Here is a 16,909-nt window from a genome sequence, read left to right as displayed (position 1 = left end):
ACTTTCTTTTTTCAAGCTTTGTAAATTCACATTGGCCATAAAGAGGATAGTTAAGATGTCATCTTTGGGGATCGGCGACAGCGAGCCGCCAGGGTGGCTCTTGGCACTAACAAAGCGAATCCTACAGGAGGATTCAGTACGATATGTCTAATTGCTGGGGAACTATGTGCCACCTCGACCCAGCACTATTTAGACACAGTTCATTATATATGAAAAATACCATCTGTTGGTCTCACTCTTAAGGGAGTTTTTGCACCAGAAATACCATCACTTTTTTTAAATTTTGCCGTGAAATGTGTGAGACACTTTTTGCAGACACATACTCAGAAGCCGGGTCTAGCAAAGAGCACGACAGGGCTTTATTAGGCCAAGATTATCGAATCAAAGTAATCCACTTCCCACAGTTATTCAACAAACATAAAGACTTTCAGGCAGCACCATCGGAAGAGGAGCTGTCCACGTGAACGGGTCGGCCTCAGCGTCAAACAGGTGAGCTGCATGGTACGGAAGGCAGTTGAGTGGCCTTGGTGATCGCCCTCATTGGTGACTGTACGGAGTGCCGGCAGAAGGGAACAGCACGAGCAATATGGCCGCATACAATGCAGCGTTAATAATGCGTAGCGTATGCCACTCTTGTGTACATGCCTGAGCAACAGGTCAGCAGTTTCAGTGGGTGATGGGTAAAGCACTCACTTGGATATAGCCTTGATCTCTTTCTGGCAGTTGTTGGCAGGAACCCGAGTGTGAAGGGTGCAGAGCAAACACAAAGGAAGGACTACTCAATAGAGAAGGACAAAGGAGGAGGAAATAAAGGGAAACAAGCATTGGCCGTGCGGCAGTAATAGTAACGCCACGTGGCCGTGAAAGCGAAAGTCATCACGATCGCAGTGAAAGCGAAAGTGATCGCGATGACAGGCTAAAGCACGCAAGGGATGCGTGTGCAGCAGCGTACGTGCTTGTGCGCGTGAGCGCAAGCTGGTGGCCGCTTTGGGAGCACTTCCGAAAGCTGCTACTAAATGTCTCTCCGAGCAGCACATGTGCGCTTACTCAGCGAGACCTAAAAAGCAGGTCTCTATCGGGCTTTCCATTTTTGCCTTCACCCTTGGGGTGAAAAAAAATCTTAACTCTGCAGCAGTGCCACCCTTCACTGCCTGTGATGTTACTTCAAAGAGACCGTTATACTTCATTTACAGTCTCATCATTTCAGGACGGACGGAAATATTTTCAATATTATATGCAACAAAGCCATAGTTGTTGCTTATGTATCCTATGCAACTAACAACCATTGGCAAAGCTAATAGTCTTGTTGTAGGTAATCTTACTTATTATATTATGTATCTGAAAGAAACAGGTTAGCGTTAGATTCCTTACCTTAGAATATCCCCAGGCGTCAGACTGGATCCGGAAAGTTTTCCATAGCCGTACCCATGCGCATCGTCTGGGGCTCCACGTCCGTCGTCGGCGTCGTGATCGCCAGGATGACGTCGTCGGAGCACTTAGACGCCACCCTCGCTCACTGACGTCAGTTCTTCTTTTTTCCGCGCCAGCCAGCGCACATCCGGGAAGAGCAGTACTCTTAGTCATTTTTTTTACTAACTTTTTGATCTATTTTGGATCACTTCTCAAGTCGATCTTCGACTCGCTGTGCCTGTAGGGATGCCTGGGTTTAAACCTTGCAAGGATTGTCACCGCTTCATGTCGGTGACCGACCCCCACCGTCGGTGCCTTTACTGTCTTGGGGCCGACCACGATGACAAGTCGTGCCCCGACTGCCGGGCCTTGACCTTGAAGGCTAGGCGGGAGCAGTCCCGTAAGTGACTCGAGCTCCGGCATAAGGCCTCGCGCCGCTCGAGGTCCCGGTCCAGGAGGAGGTCGAGGGACCAGTCGCGAGGCCGCAGTCATCGCCGCTCGACGAGTCACCACCACTCGTCGAGCTCCAAGCCCTCAGGTAAGTCGAGGCACACAAAAAAGAAGTCGAAGAAGCGCCATCGCTCTTCCGACTCCCCCCGACGCTCTCGCGACGCGGCCGGGGTTTCAGGCGACACCGCCCACGCGGCTCCGCCGAAGCAGCAAGCGCGGCGTCCAGCTCCATACCCGCCGGTCCCTGGGCTGCACGCGACGCCGGAGGAGATTAGTTCTTCCCTCACGGCCATGAGGTCGCACTTCCCTCCGTCGGAACCTGCCGAAGCGCCTTCGTCTGTCTGGGAGCCCTAGCGGGCCGGCAGCTCCGGCCCCGGCGCCGTCGGGTGCTTCGGCCCCAGCGCCGTCGACGACTCCGGTCCAGACGCCGCAGGGCTCCTCAGGATCCAGGCCTGGATCCGTGACGTCGCCAGTCGACCTTACGACCCCTCCACTGGTGCCGTCCCCAAGGGTGTCGCCCCACGACGACGCCCCGGACGACGACATCCCCTGTCCCAGTCCGGTCCGACGCCGATCGTTGAGCCCTTCACCGACGACCCAGCTCCATCATTTTTCCCTGACTATCAGGAGATGTATGACGAGGGGAACTGGGAGGGGTGAGGACCCTCTGGCACTGCAGTGCCAGTTGAACCAGGACTGAACAGACGAGCTGCGAGAGGCCAGTGGTCTGGACACTTTGCCCGACACTGGATTTGTCTCCTCTCCTACCATGGCTATGGAGGAGGGGGCTGCTTACAGCATGGTGTTGACTAGGGCAGCCAAGGCCTTGGCTCTTGAGCTCCCTGTTGCCGCCATGAGGACTAACCTCCTCACTGAGGTGCTCAAACCGCAGGCAAGCTCCTTGGAGCCTCTCCTGCCGTTTAACAAAGCCCTCACTGACGTTCTGGTGGGCACTTGGTCCAAGCCCTCTACGGGGCCTTCTTGTAGATCGGAACGTGGCTCTACGCCACCGCCCGGCTCCGAGTGACCCCAGCTTCCTGTCCGTTCACCCCACCCGAGAGCCTGGTGATCCAGGCCTCTACATCCCAGACCTTATTCCCGACCGCTCCTCCGGATCGGGAATCCAAAAGGTATGATCAGTTTGGGAAGAAACTGTTCTCCTCCTTGAGTTTGGGGTTGCGGTCTGTCAACAACGCCTGCCTTTTGGGCCGTTACACCCACTCTCTGTAGGATACGGTTGCGGAAGTGCAGCCGCAGTGCCCGGTGGAGGTCCAGGCAAAGCTTACCCAAGCCCTAGCGGAGGGACAGAATGCCGCAGGCTATTCGATATGGTGTGGACTTGATACCATGGACTCGCTGGGTAGGGCGATTGCAACGACAGTGGCGGTTTACCGCCACGCCTGGATGAGGTCCGCCAACTTTTCGGGTGATGTCCAGGCCACTCTTATGGACATGCCGTTTGATGGCCATCGCCTCCTTGGCGACAAGGTGGACAGTGCCCTGGAGCGTTTCAAGGACTCCAGGGCTACGGCCAAGTCCTTGGGCCTCGGCCAACGCCAGCAAACTTCCGCTTTTCACCCCTTTCGTGGCGAAGGAAGGGTCACCCCTACACGTCCAGCTAGCCACAGGCCGCAGAACCAACCTCAACGCGGTCACGGACGTGGTAACCGCCGTGGCTGTGCCGGGGGACAACGGCAAGGTCAGTCCACATCCGCCCCCGCAGCATCTGCCTCAAAGTCCTCCTAGTCCAAGATTTCAGGCCCATTTGACGCCAGTGGGGGGCAGGGTTCGCCATCACCTCCTCCACTGGCGCTCCATCACATCGGACAGGTGGGTGCTGCAAAACGTCCAAAGGGGCTACTCCCTCCCCTTCGAGGTGACTCCTCCAGCCATGCCACCGCAGTACCACCGCATGTCGGGGGATCACTTGCAACTTCTGCAGGAGGAAGTTATGGCCCTCTTGGCCAAGGGGGCCGTCGAGCGCGTTCCTGGGCCAGAAGTAGGACGTGGTTGCTACTCCCACTACTGCCTGGTACTCAAGAAGGGCAAAGGAGGCCTACGCCCTATCTTAGACCTCCGGAGCATCAACTGCTTCCTCCGGAAGGAGAAGTTCAAGATGCTGACTTTAGCTCAGGTCCTAGCTGCCCTAGACCCTGGAGACTGGATGGTAGCGTTGGACTTGCAGGATGCATATTTCCATATTCCTGTCCTGCCAGCCCACCATCGTTACCTGCGGTTCACGGTAGGCAATGAGCACTTTCAGTTTACCGTGCTCCCCTTTGGTCTTACCATCGCCCCTCGGTGTTCACGAAAGTGATGGCGATGGTCGCAGCTCATCTGAGCAGATCAGGAGTCTCAGTCTTCCCCTATATCGATGACTGGTTGTTGAAGGCGGGCTCGCCCCAGACAGTCGTCAGCCACCTCCAGACTATGGCCGACCTCCTGCACCTGCTGAGGTTCTCCATGAATGTGGTGAAGTCACACCTGTGCCCCTCTCAGAAGCTCCTCTTCATCGGAGCGGTTCTGGACTCGGCGCAGTTTCGGGTTTATTCTCCTGAACAGCAGGTTTGGGATATTCAGGCTCTGATTCCGATCTTTCAGCCTTTATCCCGGGTCTCTGTCAGGTTGACGCTGCGGCTTCTGGGGCTGATGGCCTCTTGCATCCTTCTGGTGCATCACGCCAGGTGGCGGATGCGGGCTCTGCAGTGGGACCTGAAGTTTCAGTGGGCCCAGCATCAGGGCAACCTATCCGGCCATGTCCGGATCTCGGAGGGCACTGTGAGACAGTTGCAGTGGTGGCTCACGGACCGCAATTGGGTCAGCGGCAAATCCCGCTCCCTAACCCAACCGGAGCATGTAGTTGTGACAGATGCGTCCCTCCGGAGGTGCTGGGCCACATGGGAGAGGTGGAGATCAGAGTCCTCTGGTCTCCGGCGGAGTCCCGGCTCCACATTAACCTTCTGGAGCTGCGGGCAATCCGGCTTGCACTGAAAGCATTCCTTCCCTCTATTCGGGGAAGTGTAGTGCAGGTGTTTACGGACAACACCACCGCCATTTGGTACTGCAACAAACAGGGCGGGGTGGGGTCGTGGACCCTTTGTCAGGAGGCTCTGCCCCTCTGGCAATGGTTGGAACACCAGGGCGTCACCCTGGTGGTTCAACACCTGGCAGGTTCCCTTCACGCCAGGGCAAACAAACTCAGCCGCCAGTGCGAATATATGATTATACCACGATTTCAGTTACCACGCATGGCTTTACCACGCGAATTTTACCTCGCAAGTGGCTTTACCACGCTGGTATTTACAACGTAGCATTTTACTACGAGTAGAAACGTCTTACCTGCACGTCTTTCTCCATGAGCCCTTACTTCCATCCTCCTTTGAAACAAGCGTCAAAACACGTATACCAAAATAAAAAAAGGACTGCTTTTTTGACGTACACGGCACGTCTTTGGGGGAGTCTCTTTCCTCTTTCTTTTAAATTTATGTTCGTTTTTTTGTTAAAGTAACCTGCTTGTTATTTTTTTGGGGGGGAGACCCCCCCCAGCCCCCCTCCGAGCCCCCCCCCCTCCCTCTGCCCCCTCATGCCCACGCAGATCGACTTCAAGGAATACCACGTCTCCCCCCTAGCCCGTGGTAAAGACGTTGTGGAAGGTACCCTGCGTGGAAGGCACCCTGCGTGGTAAGTGTCACGTGGTAAACGTGAGTAGTGGTAATGCCTTCGTGGTAAATGATGTTTCCCCGCCAGTGCATGATGGATCAAGAATGGCATTTGAACTCGGACGTGGCGCAAGGCCTCTTTCAGCAGTGGGGAGAGCCTTGGTTAGATTTATTTGCCACAGAAGAGAACGCGCAATGTCATCAGTTCTGCTCGTTTGAATTTCCAAGGCGGCGCTTGCTCAGAGTCACTTTTCGTCGCGAGTGGACCTGCGGTCTGATGTATGCCTTTCTGCCTATACCACTTCCGCCCAGAGTGCTGAAGAAGGTCTGGCGAGACCGGGCCCAAGTCAGCCTTTTGGCTCCGGACTGGGCACGAAGATACTAGTATCCCGAGCTACTCAGCATGTCAGTCGATCCCCCGATTCGTCTGCCTCTTCAGGAGGACCTTCTGTCACAGCAGCAGGGGACCGTCCTCCACCCAAACCTGTCCAGTCTCCATCTACATGCGTGGAGATTGAGCGGCGACAGTTGAGGCCATTTGACTTGCCTCCTGAAGTCTGTGATGTGATTCTTGCAGCCAGGCGTCCCTCCACAAAATCGGTGTACGCCTGCAGGTGGAACAAATTTGTGGCAAGGTGCACAGCAAAGGCTGTCGATCCACTCTCTGCCCCCCTTTTAGAGGTTCTCCTCTTTCTTCTTTCTCTTGCCCAGCAGGGCTCTGCTCTGGGCACTATCAAAGGCTACCTCTCTGCCATTTCAGCCTTCTTGAGGCTTCCTGATCAGCCTTCTCTTTTCAAGTCCCCTGTTGTAAATAGATTCTTGAAAGGCATCACGCACATGTTTCTTTCTGTTCCTTTCGTGATGCCTCAGTGGGACTTGAACCTTGTTCTAACCTATTTGATATGCGCTCTTTTTCGAGCCACTTCACAATTGCCCTCTTCGTCTTCTGACTCTTAAGACTGCATTGCTGGTTGCCATCACCTCTGTCAGGAGAGTGAGTGAGCTCCAGGCTCTATCTTCTAAACCTCCTATCCTCTCTGTCCATCCGGACAAAGTTGTCTTGAGAACTCGTCCTTCTTTCCTTCCCAAGGTGGTTACAGCCTTTCATATCGGGCAGTCCATCACCTTGCCCACCTTCTTTCCACCTCCGCATCCCTCGAAAGAGGAGGAGAGGCTCCACCGTCTGGACCCAAAACATGCGCTCTCCTTTTATCTAGACCGCACACGCCAGTTCCGGGTGGACGACCAGCTCTTTGTTGGTTACGTGGGCGCTAAGTAGGGACGGGCGGTGCACAAGCGGACCATCTCTCGTGGGTCATTTTGTGCATCAGGGTCTGTTACTCTTTGGCCAAGAAGGAGGCTCCTGTGGGACTACGCGCCCATTCCACTCCGGCCACGGCGGCTACTACTGCCCTGGGTCAGGGAGTCCTCTTGCAGGACATCTGTCAGGCAGTCGTTTGCTAGACACTACTGCCTGGACAGCCAGGTCCTGAGAGATGACTTTTTCCGCCGTTCCGTTCTCCAGGACTTTCTGGTGTGATCTTGGTTCGCAGACCCACCACCGGGGTTGGTATTGCTGGGGTATCTATTCTAAGGTAAGAAAGCTAACACTAACCTGTTTCTTTCAGATGCACAAGTTACTTACCTTTGGTAATGATATATCTGTAAGAAACAGTAGTTAGTGCTAGATTCCTTACCGCCCCACCCATCCTCCCCGTTCTGCGAACCGATATCTAGGGTTAAGGTATCTCCCTTTGAGGGCCCTAGTTTAATGGCACCAGTGTCGGTCTCTGACATGGCTCTGCGTTCCTGGCGTGGAAAGCTATGTACAAGAACTGACGTCAGCGCGAGTGGGCAGCGTCTAAGTGCTTCGACGACATCATCCCGGCGATCACGACACCGACGACGGACGCAGAGCCGCAGACGACGCCTACCGACGTGCAGGGGTACTGCTACGCAAAACTTTCCTGATCCAGTTTGACGCCTGGAGATATTCTAAGGTAAGGAATCTAACACTAACTACTGTTTCTTACAGATATATCGTTACCGAAGGTAAGTAACTTGTGCATCTGGATTCAATGACAGAAGCAGCATGAGACCAGTCGGGCGGAACACTATGGTGCTAAGCACAGATTTTTACCGTATATGTTTTAAGCCACGCCTTTAACTGCATTGGCCACTCCCCTTTGAGAGACCCCCCCAGTTTTTTCATTCCACTGAAATCACTGCAGGTTACATTTAAAATTCCAAAGAAAGAATTTTACAAATATTAAAATATAAAAGAAACAAACAAATAAAAAGAACAAATATTATTATTTACATCCTACGTTTGATGCGTTAGTTGTGCTGTACAATAGATACTGTAAAATATTGTGAATGACCGCAGGAGTGTAAAGCTAAGGCAGAGTCTGGGCTTTTTCCACCTAGACGGCTTTGTCTCATAACAGCGCCTCCTCTAGGCTGATTGTCCTTCAGATTAACACCATTTACAAGACTGTCAGAGTCTTGTTTTGATGTTGAGTTCTTTACTTCAATGCTTTTCACAGAAATGAGGCTGACCTTGCGCACACTTCACCATCACTCACTTGCAATAACAAGCTCATCCCTGATAGGTGCATCTGCTTCTTTATTTGAAGAGGTGGGACATATTACTCTGAGGTGTAAGAGGGAGTCCTGGTGCATATGCCTTCTTTAGTGTCCCTGTCACTGGCAACAGATGGTTTAGGTCTTCATTGTGCTGTTGGTAGTACATATATTGTCATGTCCTCTCTGTTTGAAAAAGTCCATCCAGTGTCCAAACATCCGTTTGCTCAAGGCTTGCAGCAAGAAATACAATTAACTATGATGCCATGGGCGGGAGGAGTTATTTCACCCACAATTCTTTAATCTAAAATGGCATTACAAGTTTGCCCTTATACCCCACCCTTTGTCCAATCCTCGCCTACTATTTTCTGCAGAGCGGCCAAGGGAAGTTCAAAGATTGGAACCTATAAAAAGTATAAGCATGGCTCTTGGAAGTGTGTTTGCTTTCAGTCCGTGCCGCTTCCTTTATGACTCTTGAGGCCATGGTAGCAAGAGCAGCGCCAGGGGTACTAAAGAGCAATGTAGGGGTGCCAGCGGCTGTCCCTGGCCATGCCTTTTTACTTCCACAGCTTCAGGATCTGATACTTTAGTCTCTTTCCTCAAAGTTAGTCTAGACTGTTTCCTATAATATCTACTCCACTTGGCTTTTAAGGCTTGGAGGCTCGAAGCCTCTACTTTTTCATGCTTAGAGGCTCAGTACCTCTAGTCTCAGCAATTTTGCCAGTGATTCACTCCTCTGACCTCTTACATTAAGCATAGATTTGTCTAGTGTGGTAGTTTTGAGAGCACCATAATTATTTTGAACAGGCGAGGATTGACAGTATATTTTCCCAGTTTAAGCAGGACACATTGTTTGCAGAAAACCCCCTTGAACGGAGCTTCTTTGGTTGTGGTTGACAGGCCTTTATGAAACAAGGGATCTTGTTTAGAATTCGAGTTCTTTCTTCCCTGTCTTAATAGAATCTCTAGTAGGATCTTAGTGAAGAAGTTTGAATTGCTATCAGTGAGTGTGATCTGCTGAGATAGTCAGTTCACAGATCCCTTTTCGTCTGGGAGAGTGTTGCAAGCACTGCATTTTGGTCTCCTTTGCAAAGGTTTCACAAACCTTATTTAGGAACGGGAAATACTTAGGGCCATATGTATGAAGGCAATGTTGCGATCGCAAATGTCGAAATTTGCAGAATTTCGGCATTTGCGATCGACAATCTGCAGTGTCCAATGTATGACACAAAACGCCCCTCGCAAAATAAGGAACCGCAAATTTTGCGATTCCCTATTTTGCCATTGCATTTAAGGAATCGCAAATTGTGATTCCTTAAATGAAATGTAAGAGGCACAGAAAAAGTGCAATTTGGCCATAAGGCATTGTAAATTATCACCAATTTCAAGTTGGTGGTAATTTGCGATTTCTTTGAAAAAGCACTTTTTTGCATTTTTCAAAGTGCCATGTGGCATGTATGTGTGCCACATGTGCACACGTGCACATTTCAGGGGTGCAACAGGGCGATCCTTTTGGCACCCTGGCACCCTTGAAATTGCATTCTCAATTTACGATTCTCTAATTGAGAATCGCAAATTGAGAATGTCTTCCCATTCATTCCTATGGGCCTCTAGGCCCATAGGAATGAATGGGGAGGTATTCCTTAATTGCGAATCACAATTTGTAATTCGCAATTAAGGAATATTCAGGATTTGCAAAATGATTTGGAAATCCTACATACATAGCGTTTTGCGATTCTCAAATAGCGATTCTCTACAAATCGCTATTTGAGAATCACAAAACCAAAGTTTCATACATATGGCCCTTAGTTGTCTAAAGTTCTCAGGAGATTAGAGATTCAACCTACTTGTGAGAGCATTTTTTTGAGTCTATCAAGGGACTCACAAATGTCTTTCTTCAGTAGCCCTCGATGACCTTCTCCAGCACTTCCTTTTCCTGTGCTTGATCAAATGGTTCCTCTTTAGTAGCCCCTGTGGATATGTCTTGTAACCGACGCAGCTGTACCATAGAAAATGAGACTGTAGTTCTCTATAAAAGATTCCACCATTGCCGAACAAAGATAAGCCATTCAGAAAGGCCTTCAAGACAAACGTCCACACAGCCTGCAATCAAGGATGTCCAAACTCTGCTAGGCGGGATGCAGGCATCCACCGCTCTCGGCTTCAGATTCAAGCATTAGTTTGGAACTTAATAATAAGCTATTTTCTGTCATAAGGCACTGCTGCATGTTAAAAATCACAAACCTGCTAAAGCAAATGGCTCACTGCGCTCTCTGCTCGCCAAAGTGGACATTGTATTATGCTAAATGTTCTTCTTTTGCTGGGCATCATTATTTTTCAAAGTTAGCTTGTTGCTGAGAACAGTCGGTGTTAAATATCTCGCTGGTGTGTAGAAAGGCATAAAAGCAGAGAAGGAACATCAATTAAAGTACTACTAAAGAGAAGTGTCAGGAACACGTCAGACTAACCGTTCAGGGAGAATCAATTATCTGTCTCCCTACGGGCCGGTCTATTGTGGTTCTTTTATTCTGAGGAGTGCGGGCTATTGATGCTTCAGAGAATGTTTGGAAAGCCAGAGTGGCTTCCTTTCTCATGCAGTATCTTACAGCTCTTTTAGTGGCTCCTTGCTCCTGAAGGTGATAAGCAGCTGACAGGTACAAGGTATATGTTTGCTGCAAATAGATGGATGTGTATGATAATCTTGAGGAGTTGAGTCAATTCATGCATCTCGAAGACAAGTTTACAGATTAACTCTCGATGATTGTATAAACCTGTCCAGGGAAAACATAATTCGAACAGCGATTAGAAACTTGGGAAGGGAGTGGGGAACTTGTTGTCTGGTTAATTTTTTTATGCATATCGCCTGATTGGTTTCTTGGTGCTGGTCTAACAGCAATTGCGTATGCAAATAGCTCTTCAGCTTTTTCTTGAGCTGGGACTGAAAATGAGCGGTTGACTTCGAAGCTGGGGAACCGGGTTTGAGTCTCAACATTCTGTGATTCTGGGTAAATCACTTTGGGCCATATGTATTATCAACCTGATTTGCGATTCTGAAATAGCAATTTTTTTGAAACCGCTATTTCAGAATCGCAAACTGGGATGTATGTACAAATTCGCAATTTTTTTGCAAATTCTTAGCATTTCTTAATTGCGATTAGCAAATTGCGAATCCCAATTAAGGAATACTTTCCCATTCATTTCTGTGGGCCAGGAAGCCCATAGGAATGAATGGGAAGTTATTCTCTTTTTGCGAATTCTTAGCATTCCTTAATTGCGATGAGCAAATTGCGAATCGCAATTAAGGAATACTTTCCCATTCATTTCTATGGGCCAGGAGGCCCATAGAAATGAATGGGAAGTTATTCTCAATTTGCGATTCGTAATTTGAGAATCGCAAATTGAGAATAATTTCAAGGGTGCAGGGGTGTTCAAAGGACACCCTGTTGCACCCCTGAAATAAGCATGGGTGCACATGTGGCGCACATACATGCCCTAAGGGCATGTATGTGCGTCACATGGATCTTTGAAAAATGCAAAATTGTGCATTTTTCAAGGAATTTGCAACTTACCACCAACTTGAAGTTGGTGGTAATTTGCGATTCCTTAAGGACAATTAGCAATTTTGTTTTGCTTCAGACATTGCATTTAAGGAATCACAAAATTTGCGATTTCTTAAATGCAATTGCAAAATAAGGAATCGCAAATTTCACGATTCTTTATTTTGCACCAGATTTTCCTTAATACATACCATTTAGCAAATTCGCATTCGCAAACGCCGAAATTCGCAGAATTTCTGCGTTTGTGAATGCGAATTTGCTTGATACCTATGGCCCTTTATCTCCCCGTGCCTAACAAAATTTATGTGTCCCTCCGTAACGCAACTGGTGCTCACGTAAAGCGCTCAGATACCTTTTACGCTATATAAAACTCCCAAAAAAACAAACAATTGTAGGTAATCAGATTACATTTAGGCGCAATTGGCATATCTTAATCTCGGCTCCTTAGATGTTGACAATGTCGATAAAACCGTACATTAGGTGATGAACCACTGTAAAGGATAATAAAGGCCATCAGTATTGCTCATTGATATTGAAATCTGACATAAACCCGTTCTGATTCTCTTTATAAAGTCTGCTGCTTTGTTTGGAATTCCTCCATGAAGTATTAGACATGGTGGAATTGGCCCTGCGCGCAGCTCAGCTGCATAGCAGACACCACTGATCTTTGGCGGATGGGAGTAGCACAGTACTCGCTACTGACCAGGAGATGGCCTTGGGGCCTAAGGATAGGAGTTGTTGGAGTAGTATGAAGGATTTGCACAGGGAAGGATTTGCACAGGATATCATCTGCCATTCATGGGAAACATAAATAGTCCAGTAAAAACTGAGTTTCATAACTTTGGAGATATTACTAGGATTTGCTGGCCACGTCAGCTAAATTTGTAAGCCCACTAAATACTAGTCCACATTCCAATTAGTGGAAGATACAGAGATGCATTATGGTTTACGTCCAAAAACCACCATAGGCTCCTAGGTACTGCTCTTATTTGCTGAAACAGCTTAAGCGTACCTGTAATATGGGAAGCAGGTGCTCATTTCCCAGAATCACTGGCATTGGATGAGATTTAGAAATGTTGAGTAACACCACCAGTGTGGAGAGCAAAAAAACGATGGATTTAGGCCCAGATCTTTGTACTGGGGTGAATGTAAGACATTGTTCTGCATTCTGTCATCAACTGTGTTTTTTGCAATTTTCACCCCGAGTGGGCTTGGTATGCTCAGACGTGAGTCCCAGGCTTTCCACATCACTGGAGTCAAGCTATCCAGGCTGAAGAAGGCTGGAATGCCAGAAACCGGTCCTTGGATGCTTGATTCCGGTCTAGGAAAGACATGGCTTGGTAGTTCGGGCTGGACTGTTCCCATGAGGCACAGGGTCAAGGCTGATTTGAATACAACCAGTGTCTGACCTAGGGTGGTGTGGAGAGCAAAAAACGATGGATTTAGGCCCAGATCTTTGTACTGGGGTGAATGTAAGACATTGTTCTTCATTCTGTCCATCAACTGTGTTTTTTACGAGTAACACCACCAGGGCCACAACTACAATGTTGCAGTTCTCTGGAGACTGACATTGACATGAACAGAATAGGACCACATACTCCTGTAGTTTATAACAGAGTTCAAAAGGCCCCATGTGTAATGCCCATCACTGAAGATACACAGCTAGATGGACTAGTGCTAGAAAGCAGATCGGTGGAGGAGTTCCACCCAACCAGCCCCTTCACATGGGAGGAGAGGTGGACCCGTACTTTAATTATTGATGAATTGACCACTGGGATTATACAGCCTAACTTCATCTGCATTTCTAGTCCTGCCTCGCTAGGTGCTGTGGACGCCCATATCCACTCTAACCCACGACCAACGTTTGAGGGCGAAAAGACGATTTCACAGCAGAGAACCTCACAGCAGTGCTCTTTTCTCCAAATGGGGACTAGAAAAAACTGATGGCTTCTGAGGTGTCTAGCCCTCTTTTACTTATTTCAGGGAACATTGGTCCTAAGCATATAAAGGATAAACACAAAATGTTTTATAGACTTAAATAAGCACTATAAAGTTCATTCCTATGTCCAGCCGGACATGGAATATTTATTAAATCGATGTGTCAATATGAAAAGTGAAAACAAAAACAAATACATTAGGGCACAATCCTGTACCCAACATGAAGAAGAGAAGAATAGAATATAAGGAAAGGAAATGAAAGAATTACCAGGCAATAACTTTGGAGCCAGTGGAGGCTTGCATTTTATTACATAATAAAGCAAGCTCTATCCAAAGGTAACCACAATATATAGACACAATGGTTAATTTGTAGTACTGTTTGCGAAAGTCGACATTTCGATCCCACACTCCTACATTAACGGGATCATCATCAGGACTATTTAATATAATTGCCTGGTTTAAAACATTTGGCCTTAATATGCTCAAATCGTGTTCGGTCGTCCTGGAGATGGACCCAAGTCTTAGTGCGTTGGATTTAATTCCTTAATCGCAATCGGTGAACGTGGACCAGCCTTGTACGGGGTTCCGTATATGTTCCGGTCCAGGGGGATTAACCAAGGGAACCGCATTCAATGGCGGTTTTAGTTCCGTTAGGAGCTCAAAAGGAGTCTTGTGTGGAGTAGACGCTATGGTCACTCATGTATTCGCCACATAGTAGCTGGAAACTTCTTTTACATCACTCATAACATGGTAGACATGGTGTTTATTTAACTCAAATGTATTTAAAAAATGTACTGAAGTTCTTATCTGGGAGCTGTGATCCACCATTGTGAACGGACGGGCACGAGAACGTGAGGGTACTTACCACAAACCTGTTCACAGTTTGAATTGTTACAAAATACAGTGAAATACAATTTATTTCTAAATGAAACTCCTACATAACAGGATGTCAATCATTTTAATTTTTTTAAATGAGGCCCGAAACTAAAAATATAGCAGCATCAGATGGTAACTGCTTAAAATATGTATTGTATACAGGATCATAAACTTAGATCATTTCGCTGCTGCTAAGTTGCGCTCTCTGGTTATGAAATACCTTTCCAAAATGTGATTCTCTCTCTCTACGTCCTGTGTTCAATGAATACTTCTGTGTTGTAAATGACTGAGGTCCATAAAATTTTTTTTTTTTTTACTTTGCTGCATTTCTGTCTTCATGTAACGTAACTGGTGCTCATGTAAAGCGCTCTCATACCTGATTCGGTTCAAGTTAGCGCTAAATAAAACTGCCAAAAAAAATACAAGAACACATACAACAGCCGTCAAATTTCTAAGATGGAGGGTTCTGCTTTGGTGGGAGTTGACTCTGTACCTTGCATGGGAGCAAGCATTTATTGAGTTCTGATGGGATCCAATTAACTTGTCTTTGTTTCACCCAGCGCTGCCACTGGGCGAGAGGCGCGCTAATAGCCCTGCCAATCCAGGGCAAATCTAAATTGGTGCTAAGGTGAAGAGTTGTACAGGGGCTGCGCGTCATGTTATTTCAGCGCAAGGATCCTTTAACCAAGCAAAGTTTTGTTGATCTGGTTTCTTTTAGCCTCCAAAGGATGAGAGCTTGAATGGTGTTTTAATGGGGTATCGAATTTATTACCGGGAGTTGGAGCCAGAGAGCACCTCAGCGACTGACTCCAAGGCCGCAAAGAACCCGCTGGCTTTACGGGCGGAACTAAATCGTGAGTACGCGGATAAGTTGGATGTGGAGTGGGAATTTGTATTCAATAAAGTGTTAGAAAGTGATCATAACGGTCTGTTTACATTCTGAAACATTTGGTAAACACAACAGTTTACCTTATTTCCCGCCACTTCCACCTCGACCACGTGTAAGCAGGATAACAGCTTGGCTGGTCGCGCGTCGGAAAGATGTCGTGGCGTTAAGGCCGCCCCCTTCTGCTCAGCTTCTCAGCAAGTTATGGCACCCGCAGCAGCACCGCACCGCCACAATGTTATCCAGTGTGTAGCTTGAGTCAGCGAAGCCTTGACTAGCACATGATACTCCCTTGTATCACTTACACAAAAGTCTGGGTGTTCAGATAATCACTGATATGACTTCACAGATCTTTATGATAGAAATACAGGTATAAGGGGGAGTATGTGGGTGGGACATAGCCCTTAAGCGACACCAATGGAAAACGTGACCAATTGGGTTATTTTGGAGATATGGGGCCAGATGTATCAAGATATTGTTTTGCGATTTCTAAATAGCGATTTTTTGCGAATCGCTATTTAGAATTCGCAAAACGGTATGTATGTACAAAATTGCTGTTTTTTAGCGATTCCTTATCATTCTTTATTTAAAGAATAATTTCCAATGCATTCCTATGAGCCAGGAGGCCCATAGGAATGATAGTGCAATAATTCTCAAATTGCGAATTCGCAATTTGCTAATCGCAATTTGAGAATTATTACAAGGGTGCAGGGGTGTCTCAAAGACACCCTGCTGCACCCCTGAAATCTACATGTGTGTGCATGTGGCACACATACATGCCCTATGGGCATGTATGTGTGTCACATACCACCCTCACAAATGCCAAATAGGGCATTATTAGAAGAAATCGCAAATTACCTCCAACTACAAGTTGGTGGAAAATTGCGATTCCTTACCACAAATTCGCACTTCAAAAATGTATCATACATATCATTTAAGGAATCGCAAAATTTGCGATTCCTTAAATGCTATGGCAAAATAAGGAATCGCAAATTATTGCGATTCCTTAAATTGCGATTTTTTTGATACATTGGAAAAAATGCAAAAAGGCCGTTTGCGAGTCGCAAAAGCCTTGATACATCTGGCCCATGGATTTCAGATGATTCCGAGCACACTGTTAATTTGAATGAAGGGCATAGAAGGGCAGGAGATTGATGTGTATGGCTTCTACCTAGAAGAGGTTTAATTGAGTGCTGCAAATTCACAAGACGGTATTTACACATTTGTTATTTACATGATCCGCTCGCTACCTGTTATTGCTTTCCACGGTGGTGTTTACATGTCAGCAATTTCTAAAAGCCACCACCTGCCACAAGTCCCACAGGACATATCTAGATTTTGTCCATATCTGCTTGCCGGTGGCTGCGGTAAATGCCCAATCTGTATTTACCCATGTCCCATAGCTGTATGCTGCAAATAACTGCAGTCCTCCAAGGACTTTTTTTCCAAATTGGATATGTTAGCATGTCGCTGTCTTCGATGAATGCCCAGCGTTGTTTTTATATATTAGCCATAGCCACAAATAAAAATGTTGGCTCTATATGCACATT

The 16,909-nt window shown here is 47.5% G+C and overlaps 1 protein-coding gene across 1 annotated transcript in view; it reads left to right on the top strand.

Annotated features, from left to right (window-relative positions):
- Positions 1-16,909, top strand: part of SDK1 (sidekick cell adhesion molecule 1) — a 1,937,536-nt gene that overhangs the window by 1,772,622 nt on the left and 148,005 nt on the right. The window contains exon 33 of the mRNA XM_086940699.1: positions 15,192-15,327. Coding sequence (XP_086796825.1) covers positions 15,192-15,327 — 136 coding nt within the window. The remainder of the gene's footprint in view (positions 1-15,191; positions 15,328-16,909) is intronic.

The sequence above is a fragment of the Lissotriton vulgaris genome, chromosome 10 (assembly GCF_964263255.1).
Source record: "Lissotriton vulgaris chromosome 10, aLisVul1.2, whole genome shotgun sequence".
Lineage (NCBI taxonomy): Eukaryota > Metazoa > Chordata > Amphibia > Caudata > Salamandridae > Lissotriton > Lissotriton vulgaris.
Note: the sequence above shows the minus strand (reverse complement) of the source record. Positions and strands in the feature narration are given on the sequence as shown.